Here is a 12,054-nt window from a genome sequence, read left to right on the forward strand (position 1 = left end):
TTATTATAGCAAAAAGTAAAAAATATTGTTTTATTTTTTCAAAATTGACGGGTTTTTTTTGTTCATTGCACAAAAAATAAAAACTGCAGAGGTGATCAAATACCACCAAAAGAAAGCTCTATTTGTGAGAAAAAAAGGACATAAATTTTGTTTGTGAACAACGTTGCATGACCACTCAATTGTCAGTTAAAGCGACACAGTGCCGTATCGCAAAAAATGGTCTGGTCGTAAATCCTTCCGGGTCTGAAGTGGTTAATGGTATATTGGTACATAGGGGAGCTGGAATTTAGAAGAAAAAAAAAAAAAGGTGAAGTTAGCCTTTAAGTGCTTAGGGAAGTTCTTTAACTAAATGTAAATTCAGCTGAAACAAAGAACTGAGACACATGTGCCACCTAGTTTTTATCAAGTATTTTTTAATAACTGTGCTCTGAATAGAATGCTTTATAGGATACTAAATTTGAAGTCTCAGCTAACATTTTATCTCCTAACTGAAACTGTGTGACACATTAAGCAATGTGCATACTTAGCAACACTCCGTGCGCCATTATGTTCTCTGGTACAGGCCAAAGGTTACACCACTCTGTTTTCTAAAGATAAACCTGTCTTGCATATACACTATGATGAATGACATACTGCCTTGAATTGAGACATATTCCCTGGATGAAGAGGCTCTTTAGAGAAAAAAAAAAGACTATGTATTTTTAGTGTCAGCATACAGAAATAACATAACAAAAGGGCAGCTTTCATATCACACCACAATGTATTGTTCTACAGATGAAGCTCTTACCACAAAGTTGTACTGATTGGCTTTCCACATCTAGCGCTGCTTCCCTGCTCATCTGCAAAGTATGTCTCATTAGAAATTCAGCAGAGGACTGCTGAAGTGTCTATGTTTGCATAACATACCAGGAGCCCCATAAATAATGTGCAAGCTTCTAGTCACACCTCGGGATTAGGGCTGCTGACACACAAAGCAATGCAATTGCATTTCTCTTGGTAGATTTTGTTAAAAAGACTTTCATCAAAATGTTGCACTTTGTATCATGTTGCTGTCTTCCGGAGAACTGCATTACAACCTTGTTTTTTTTATTTTTATATATTTTTTATATCTGCAAGAGTACAGGTGAATATAAACTGCTAGAAAAGCCTGTGGACATTCAATGCTTACACCATTACATAGTTGATATGAAATATAGACACAATAAAACTGCACATAACAAACACAACATAAAATATTAATAGTTCACACAAAAGTTGCTGCACACTAATGACGTCGATCCTCCAAAGAGTTTATTCAGGACTTGCACTCTGACAGTTCCCACCCATAGCCACTCCTCTCTAAAAGGTTTCACCCAGATTGGGCTTAGTAGTCGTAGTGGGAGAGGCTGAGTGGAGATTGGAGCAGTGCCCTATACAGATTATCCTGTAACAATAGAATAATAATATTTGCAAACTAAAAAAAAACAAGTGTTTAGTAGTGGCATAAACCACAGGAGACAATTAATAGACTCATTTGGACAAAACAGCCTGACACTACATTGTTCCACCGCCTGACATTTCAGGCAGACAGTTGGGTAAGACTGGGTCCAGTGACCAGTATGAGAGAGTGAGAGTGATAACACCAAATTGAACACACCTGCCCCCCATTCACACCTGAGACCTTGTAACACTAACGAGTCACATGACACCGGGGAGGGAAAATGGCTAATTGGGCCCAATTTGGACATTTTCACTTAGGGGTGTACTCACTTTTGTTGCCAGCAGTTTAGACATTAATGGCTGTGTGTTGAGTTATTTTAAGGGGACAATAAATCTACACTGTTATACAAGCTGTACACTCACTACTTTACATTGTAGCAAAGTGTCATTTCTTCAGTATTGTCACATGAAAAGATATAATAAAATATTTACAAAAATGTAAGGGGTGTACTCACTTTTGTGAGATACTATATACGGCTGCGGTTTGCAGTCCGGAGCGTATCGGTTCAGGTGCGATTCAGGTACGAATTCAGGGAAAAATTCCGAACTCACAAATGCACAGGACCCTTTTTAAAACTGCACCGGGGCCGCCTCGCACATATGTGAAGCGGCTCCATTGAAAGATGATCACATTTACATCCAATTCACATATATGTGAACCCAGCCTAATTACCATTAGGGATGAGCTTCGAGTTCGAGTCGAACTCATGTTCGACTCGAACATTGGCTGTTCGCAAGTTCGCCGAACAGCGAACAATTTGTGGTGTTCGCGGCAAATTCGAATGCCGCGGAACACCCTTTAAAAGTCTATGTGAGAAATAAAAAGTGCTAATTTTAAAGGCTTATATGCAAGTTATTGCCATAAAAAGTGTTTGGGGATCTGGGTCCTGCCCCAGGGGACATGGATCAATGCAAAAAAAAGTTTGAAAAACGCCCGTTTTTTCAGGAGCAGTGATTTTAATAATGCTTAAAGTCAAACAATAAAAGTGTAATATCCCTTTAAATTTCGTAGCTGGGGGGTGTCTATAGTATGCCTGTAAAGGGGCACATGTTTCCCGTGTTTAGAACAGTCTGACAGCAAAATGACATTTCGAAGGAAAAAACCCATTTAAAACTATTCGCGGCTATTGCATTGCCGACAATACACATAGAAGTTCATTGATAAAAACGGCATGGGAATTCCCCACAGGGCAACCCTGAACCAAATAATAAAAAAAAAAATGACGTGGGGTTCCCCCTAAATTCCATACCAGACCCTTCAGGTCTGGTATGGATTTTAAGGGGAACCCCGCGCCAAAAAAAAAAAAAAACGGCATGGGGTCCCCCCAAAAATCCATACCAGACCCTTATCCGAGCACGCAACCTGGCAGGCCGCAGGAAAAGAGGGGGGGATGAGAGTGCGGCCCCCCCCTCCTGAACCGTACCTGGCCACATGCCCTCAACATTGGGAGGGTGCTTTGGGGTAGCCCCCCAAAACACCTTGTCCCCATGTTGATGAGGACAAGGGCCTCATCCCCACAACCCTGGCCGGTGGTTGTGGGGGTCTGCGGGCGGGGGGCTTATCGAAATCTGGAAGCCCCCTTTAACAAGGGGACCCCCAGATCCCGCCCCCCCTGTGTGAAATGATAAGGGGGTACTTACCCCTACCATTTCACTAAAAAACTGTCAAAAATGTTAAAAATGACAAGAGACAGTTTTTGTCAATTCCTTTATTTAAATGCTTCTTCTTTCTTCTATCTTCCTTCATCTTCTTCTGGTTCTTCCTCCGGCGTTCTCGTCCAGCATCTCCTCCGCGGCATCTTCTATCTTCTTCTCCTCGGGCCGCTCCGCACCCATGGCATGGGGGGAGGCTCCCGCTCTTCTCTTCGTTTTCTTCTCTTCTTCCTTCTTCTCTTCTTCTCTTCTTCATTTTCTTCTCCGGGCCGCTCCGCACCCATGCTGGCATGGAAGGAGGCTCCTGCTGTGTGACGGCGTCTCCTCGTCTGACGGTTCTTAAATAATGGGGGGCGGACGCACGGGACATGACGGGACTTCCCTGTGGCATTCCCCATGACGTCACAGGGAAGTCCCGTCAAGTCACCGTGCGTCAGAGGGGGGCGGGGTTACCGGTTGGCCCCGCCCCCCGTTATTTAAGAAGTGTCAGACGAGGAGACACCGTCACACAGCGGGAGCCTCCCTCCATGCCAGCATGGGTGCGGAGAGGCCCGGAGAAGAAAATGAAGAAGAGAAGAAGGAAGAAGAGAAGAAAACGAAGAGAAGAGCGGGAGCCTCCCCCCATGCCATGGGTGTGGAGCGGCCCGAGGAGAAGAAGATAGAAGACGCCGCGGAGGAGATGCTGGACGAGAACGCCGGAGGAAGAACCAGAAGAGCCAGAAGAACCAGAAGAAGAAGATGAAGGAAGATAGAAGAAAGAAGAAGCATTTAAATAAAGGAATTGTCAAAAACTGTCTCTTGTCATTTTTAACATTTTTGACAGTTTTTTAGTGAAATGGTAGGGGTAAGTACCCCCTTACCATTTCACACAGGGGGGGCCGGGATCTGGGGGTCCCCTTGTTAAAGGGGGCTTCCAGATTCCGATAAGCCCCCCGCCCGCAGACCCCCACAACCACCGGCCAGGGTTGTGGGGATGAGGCCCTTGTCCTCATCAACATGGGGACAAGGTGTTTTGGGGGGCTACCCCAAAGCACCCTCCCAATGTTGAGGGCATGTGGCCTGGTATGGTTCAGGAGGGGGAGCCGCACTCTCGTCCCCCTCTCTTTTCCTGCGGCCTGCCATGTTGCGTGCTCGGATAAGGGTCTGGTATGGATTTTTGGGGGGACCCCACGCCGTGTTTTTTTTTTTTTTTGGTGCGGGGTTCCCCTTAAAATCCATACCAGACCTGAAGGGCCTGGTATGGAATTTAGGGGGACTCCCACGTCATTTGTTTTTTTAAATTTTGGTTCGGGCTTCCCCTGTGGGAAATTCCCATGCCGTTTTTATCAATGAACTTCTATGTGTATAGCCGCGAGTAGTTTTAAATGGGTTTTTTCCTTCGAAATGTCATTTTGCTGTCAGACTGTTCTAAACATGGGAAACATGCGCCCCTTTACAGGCATACTATAGACACCCCCCAGCTACGAAATTTAAAGGGATATTACACTTTTATTGTTTGATTTTAAGCATTATTAAAATCACTGCTCCTGAAAAAACAGCCGTTTTTAAAACTTTTTTTTGCATTGATCCATGTCCCCTGGGGCAGGACCCGGGTCCGCAAACATTTTTTATGACAATAACTTGCATATAAGCCTTTAAAATTAGCACTTTTGATTATTCATGTTCGTGTCCCATAGACTTTAACGGTGTTCGCATGTTCGAACAAACTTTTTTCCTGTTCGCATGTTCTGGTGCGAACCGAACAGGGGGGTGTTCGGCTCATCCCTAATTACCATTAAGTGGTTAAGAATAGTGGGGTAGTTCTGTTCTATCCTGTGTGCTCACTTGGATCTACAGTAATAATTCAGAGGAACTTCCTTTTTCACGTCCTTGCTGGCCAGGGCAGATAAAGCCATATCTGTCACCGGGGCAATCACAACTCCTATAGAATGCTGCAGGGTTACTACCTCTGTTGCCTTTTCTTTGCTAACAGCTGGGTTATTCTTTTGCAAGAAATGTAAGCCAACTGCCAATCCCCTTTTCTTTTTAAAAGGGAGCTTATCATGGATCTGTGTAAATTTTATGTTACACTACGAAGTAAATTGATTTTGTTTCTTGGTTTACCATGTTGTTGTACTAAAAAGGGGTGGGAGTCCTTAATATTGCAAATTTTTATCAAATGTTGCCACATATATAATGGTATTAGTTGGATAGCTTGACTACCAAAAACAATGGGCTCAATTCACAAAGCGGTATCTTCCTCTTTAAAATTTGCGATAAGAGAGCTCAAAGCATTTTTCAATTTTTTTTTTTCTCATTCAATATCCAGTGGGATGGATACAGTGGAGAAGAATTAGAACCCCTGTCAGTTTTTATTGGTAATCAAGAGGTAAAATGTTTTAACCTTAACCTTAATCTAAATATGCCAAGTCACTAAGTCAGTGCAGTACCTGCAACATATGTATTAATACAAAAGAAAAAACTTGACTAGAATACCAGTCAAAGGGAAGCTGCTTTAACAGGACACGCGTGCTGTAACAAAAACAACTAAGTTCAATTAAAGTGGTTGTAAACAGCTGGTGCTTTAAAAAAAAAAAAATCCTACAAGGCAATGTCATAATGTGCTAATGTGCTAGTATGCATCGCATACTAGTGCATTATGCTAAACTTACCTTAGAACGAAGCCCTTCCACACTGCAATGTCACCGCTGAGACGGCTGACACGGCTGACACCTCCCCCCGTCTTCTCTCCGGGTTCGCAGTCTCAGGCTACATGAGTGTCCGGGGGTGCAATGACACGCATGCGCATGGGAGCTGCTATTTCCGGCTTGGGCTCTGAAGGTCCGACACTGAAAGCCGGACCTTCAGAGCACATGCACCAATGATGTCAACGGCTGCATGCACTCTGAATATCTCCTAAACTGTGCAAGGAGATAGTCACAGTACCTACAGGTAAGCTATGTTATAGGCTTACCTGTAGGTACAAGTGGTAGTGGTACAAGTGGTATCTTTAAAAATGTCAAATATTGAATAAAAGATTATCAAAAATGGCACACATATATAAATACCCTTCTTCCACCAATAAAAAATACAACATTGTCTTTTTTATTGGTATAAGAAGGGTATTTATATATGTGTGTCATTTTTGATACTTTTTTCCCCTGGTAACCTCTGGAGGAACCCTGGTTTTGAAACCCTGCTTTAAAGTCATTTTGGCTGTGATATTTGGCAAAGTCATTGCTATATATTTGGACACATATGTTTTTTCTTGTTAGCCATTGTCATTCTTTAATGTTCTTGAAAGTGGCACCCCTCTCCTAACAGCTTTGTAAGAATACTTGTCTATACCTAATCCCATTCTGTCTAGTAAAAATTTGAGCCAAAGATATCTATAAAAAATAATTGTGAATAAGTAAAGTATCCCCACTACATATGACTTCTAGCAAGGGATTAGAGTATTGAGTCCACCTGTGTGTAATTTAATCTCAGTATAAATACAGCTGTTCTGTGACTCACTCAGAGGTTTGTTAGAGTACCTTAGTGAACAAACAGCATCATGAAGGCCAAGGAAAACACCAGACAGGTCAGGTAGAAAGTTGTGGAGAAGTTTAAAGCAGGCACAACTGCAAACCTACCAAGATATGGCCATCCACCTAAACTGATAAGCCGGGCAAGGAGAGCATTAATCAGAGAAGCAGCCAAGAGGCCCATGGTAACTCTGGAGGAGCTGCAGAGACCCACAGCTCAGGGGGTAGAATCTGTCCACAGGACAACCATTAGTCATGCACTCCATAAATCAGGCCTTCATGGAAGAGTGGCAAGAAGAAAGCCATTGTTGAAAGAAAGCCGTAAGAAGTCCCACTTGCAGTTTGCAAAAAGCCATGTGGCGGACACAGCAAACATGTGGAAGAAGGTGCTTTGGTCAGATGAGACCAAAATTTTACTTTTTGGCCTAAAAACAAAACTCAACGTGTGGTGGAAAATTACCATTGCAATACAACCTGAAAACGCCATTCCCACTGTGAAACATGGTGGTGGCAGCATCATGTTGTGGGGATCCTTTTCTTCAGCAGGGACAGGGAAGCTGGTCAGAGTTGATGGGAAGATGGGTGGAGCCAAATACAGGGCAATCTTAGAAGAAAACCTTTTCACATATTTATTTGTAATATGTTGAAAACCATTTATCATTTCCCTTCTACGTCACAATTATGTGCCTGACGTCATCAGATTCACATGACCCCTGATGAGGTCAGACGTGCTGAAGAAAAGCGTCGGGTTACGCAATACGTGATACGTCACTTCTGCCATTGTGCTGGAGCGCAGGTGGAATGCAGCTTGGCGTACCAGCTCCATTTTATGTGCTTTTTTACTTGAATGAATTTTTATGAATAAATGGCTACAAGTTATGCTATGAGGAGTTCTCCTTTTCTCCTTCACTTGTAAACCCCGTTTGGCTATATCGCTGATGAGAGGTGTCTGCATCGGTGGTCACATCTTGACATCGCTGGTGAAAGACGTCTATATTGGTGGATACATCTCAATATATCTTTCTGCTTATCTGACACCTGTCATGGGTGTCTGATGGATCTGGTGAGTAGGATGTTTGTCTAAACTGGTGGAAGATGGCACTTTCTATTCCTGTCACTGAATTCATTCATCACTGGGCACTTGATTGAAGAATCATCGGTGGTGGCTGTTTTTGGACTTTATTGAAAATTCATATTCACATTTGAACATTATTTGATCACACCTTTTTTTATATATTTTCTTTTGTATTTTTCTTCATATTTGTAATAATATTTATACATATGAGTGTGGTATGAAATCAATTATTGATTTTCCTTTCACTTTGTGTTGGTCTATCACATAAAATCCCAATAAAATACATTTACCTTTTTGGTTGTAACATGACAAAATATTGAAAATTTCTTAACTTTTTCAAGGCACTGTACATTGTATTATGTTTCAAGTGATTGGAAAGTGTGCAGCAAACTATGAATATGCTTGTATATACACAAAAAAAGTTTCCAAAAATCTGGACAAAAAACTATAGGAAATAAATACACTATATTATCAAAAGTATTGGGACACCTGCCTTTACACGCACATGAACTTTTATGGCTTCCCAGTCTTAGTCCATCTTAGTCTAGTTTAATGCAGTACTTACTGACAGTTTTGAGCGTTTTGCTGTAAATAACGCAAAATGGTATAGTGAATTGACAGTTGCAGGATTGCTCCTCCTGTGTTAGAGTTTCTACATTCTCAATGAAGGAGCAACAGAGACACCTTTGGAGAGCAGCATTGTCAGTCTGGGGGGAGGGGAGCGTTGGATGTACTAGCAGATTTAGATAAACTAACAACTTGAGGCCAAACTACAGCTAATGCTTTTGAAGCAGTTACATCAAAATCATCTGCAGGACAACTTGTTCTGTTGAAAAAAAACAGACCTACTGGCAGGATCACCAGGTGAAAATATAAGAAAGAAAGCCTAAAAAAGGAATCTAATGCAGCCATCACATCTAACAATTGGTAAGCTGCAATATAATAAATGTTTGCTTTTGGGTTTACTATCACTCTAAAGTTGACATATCTGCAAACAAACCAATATCCAAATATGAGGGTGCGTACCAAATGCAGTTTCTTTCGTTCTATGGGTGTCATTCTATGACTCATTGTGGTCCTTTAATGAGATAATGGAAGAACAACAGATAAAGTGTTTATATATGCACAGTTTTGTTACAAATGTGATACTGTATAAAGAACATTCATCTAGGAAAAGATCATTGCATATAAACTTTCTGGGCCTGTGCTGAAAGTGCCTTTATATTCTCTTTAAAGTGAATAGGTTTGCTTCATCTCACTTCAAACTATAGCAAATAAGACACTATATAGTGCAATCTACAACATACCAAGTTTGATGTACATGTTCTATACATCTTTGATAAAACCACACAGACATGTTTTTTTTTTTTAATACAGTATGAACAGTAGATACATGGCTATAACTAAATAAAGCAACACTTATTACTGCCAACCTTCTGAATATTGCTTTGTTGTTCAGGTTTCAGAAAGATGTGACTATGTGTTTGTCAATGGGAAGGAAATGAAGGGCAAGGTTGGAGTGATGGTGAACTTCACATACCAATATCTGAGTGCACCTCTGCAGATTACCATCTGGGTTCCTCGACTGCCTCTGCAGATAGATATCTCTGACACTGAACTCAGCCAGATTAAAGGATGGAGAGTACCTATTATTTTCAACAGGAGGTGGGTCTGCCTCTGTTCTTAAACATCTTGTATCAATCAGACCACATATAAACAGTAAACATACAGATGTCATGTCACACTTAGTTATATAATCTTTACTGGGGACAGACAGAATTGGAAGAGGTGACTATTTAAATGACTATATAATAAAAAAAAATTTTTTTTTGCATAATGTTTAATGAAAATTTACAATAAAAAATATATATATAAAAAAAAGATATTTTTCCTGATAATGATTCACATTTTTCCCTCATTTATTTGAAAACAAAACCACTACATCCATAAATCTTTAGTGAAAACAACCAGTGCATATAAACTGCAATGGTATACTAGTATTTACATTTTTTTTTTGTAGATCTCTACGGAACATTTTAACCTTTACGTGGTAGACTTATGGTCTGTTTATACAGAATGCAATAGCAGCTCAAAACAATATCTGAAGCAACTCAGAATTTACTCAAATTTACTTAAATGTACCTCAAATGCAATCTGCATGCACCTGAAAGCATGCATTTACCTGTCTACACAAGCCCTTAAATACTGTATGTAAGACACACCAATAATTAATTTATTAGCACCCAATAGAGGATCAAAGCAATATATACCATGCAGAATACACATTTGACATGATCTAAAGAATGAGTGTACAGTATTTATTTCATTATTTAGATTTATTTGAAGACAGATATTGTACATGTGTCAAACCTAAATGGGAATTGTCCTATATCCATGAGCATATCTTTTTCTGTTTGTTGGTCAGTACAGCAATGCATAATTGTAATAATTAAAATGTAATTCTGCAGGCCTACAAGAGACAGCGATGATGATGATGAAGATGAGCGCAGGGGAAGAGGTTGTTCACTTCAGTACCAACACGCAATGGTTCGGGTACTTACTCAGTTTGTAGCTGAAGACCCTGGCCCTCTTGGACAGCTTGTTTATCTGTTGAGTTCTGATTGGCAGTTTGATGTGACAGATCTGGTGACAGATTTCATAAAACTAGAGGAGCCTCATATTGCAAAACTACAAGACGGAAGACTGCTTATTGGGCGAGAGGTTGGAATGACAACAATACAGGTATGCAAGGTGATTTTATTAAGAAGCACATCATAAATATGGAATAATGGAACTTCTGGTACTTCATTTAAGCAATAAAGGAATTATTGGACTACAAAAAATAAAAATAAAAAGTGAATGCACATGTGCGTATAAGGCAAAGTTAATTAGAGAAAAGCTCGGACAGACATTAGTAATCAATCTAACCAGAAAAAAATCTTTCAGTAGCTTGTATCGCCATATTCAACTCCAGCAGTTTAAGCCACAGAAACAGGTTATAAGGCCTGTCTAATCTGCCGAGATACAGCCAACTTTATTAAGTTTAGGAACACTGCTTTTACAGAGGAAAACAACACTAGCTTAAGATAACTAATGTATCACTATTTGATATCATAAATAACAATTCATTGCCATCTAAAAAAGTGGAGGAAAGCTAGTCAGCAAGTAAATAAAATATCCAGATGCAACACCTATGTCATAGATACCGTTCCTATATCTTATAGAGGTAATTAGGTAAGAAAACAACCCAAAATAAAATAAATGCCACTTCGGGAAATTAGCCAAACAGCACCAAGTAATCTATCATTATTTTTTTTCATCTAAGGCTAGCATTTTTAGGTTCTGTTGATTAGAAATTCATATCACTTGAAAATGTCTGCAGTAAATATTTTCTGAACTTTCTTGAAAATAGAGAAAATGGAGCTATATGTAAATTATTTGCTATTTTTTCATTACTGTATAATAACACGGTGCCAAAGAAAATACTGATTTCTGTTTATTTTAGCTCAGTGGGAAGGAATCTATAAATAATGGATAATGCTGCTTGTTATTAAATCAGTCTCTTTGTGTATTGTAGGTGATGTCCCCTCTCTCCGATTCCATCCTAGCAGAAAAGACAGTGACAGTGCTGGATGACAAAGTGACAATAACAGACATCGGAGTGCAACTTGTCTCCGGACTGTCACTCTACCTTCAGCCCAGCACAGCAAATAACAAGGCTGTTGTAGCCACCTCCGTGGCCCAGGAACTGCTGCACACTCCCAGACAGGTAGAGTCACGATTCTGGAATGTCATGGCCGCTGATAAGGCAAAGAAGGTTAAAGGAAATTCGGTCTTATTATTAAGATTGTGGAAAAGCCTTCACATTGATATTACCAATATAAAGTGCTCGGCCAAACGAAACTTAAGTAAAAGCTGAACTCCAGACAAATGTAAAAGACACAAAGTAATGCAGCTTTGTATTCTTTATTAAATTAGTAAATCATTTTGAAACTAGTTTAACTACCTGAATTTGACTTGGTATCAGCCTGTTGCAATCCCCTCTACAGCAGTACTAAAATGTGGAAAAAGCAAGGGGAGTTGCAGGCAGCCAGTCAGGTGTGCTGCATGCAAATGTATTGAGAAGGACAGCTGATAGGAGAAAGTGTAGAATGAGGGGAGGCATGAAATGTCCAGTAGAAAGGCTGACACGGTACTCATGCTGTCACATTTTATTATTATTATTATTATACAGGTTTTATATAGCGCCAACAGTTTGCGCAGCGCTTTACAACATGAGGGCAGACATTACAGTTACATTACAATTTGGTACAAGAGGAATCAGAGGGCCCCGCTCGTTAG

At 40.4% G+C, this 12,054-nt stretch overlaps 1 protein-coding gene across 1 annotated transcript in view; it reads left to right on the forward strand.

Moving 5' to 3' along the window:
• Positions 1-12,054, forward strand: part of TMEM132C (transmembrane protein 132C) — a 921,872-nt gene that overhangs the window by 889,202 nt on the left and 20,616 nt on the right. Inside the window, exons 6-8 of the mRNA XM_073627978.1 lie at positions 9,173-9,378; positions 10,182-10,455; positions 11,291-11,482. Coding sequence (XP_073484079.1) covers positions 9,173-9,378; positions 10,182-10,455; positions 11,291-11,482 — 672 coding nt within the window. The remainder of the gene's footprint in view (positions 1-9,172; positions 9,379-10,181; positions 10,456-11,290; positions 11,483-12,054) is intronic.

The sequence above is a fragment of the Aquarana catesbeiana genome, linkage group LG01 (genome assembly GCF_042186555.1).
Source record: "Aquarana catesbeiana isolate 2022-GZ linkage group LG01, ASM4218655v1, whole genome shotgun sequence".
Classification (NCBI taxonomy): domain Eukaryota; kingdom Metazoa; phylum Chordata; class Amphibia; order Anura; family Ranidae; genus Aquarana; species Aquarana catesbeiana.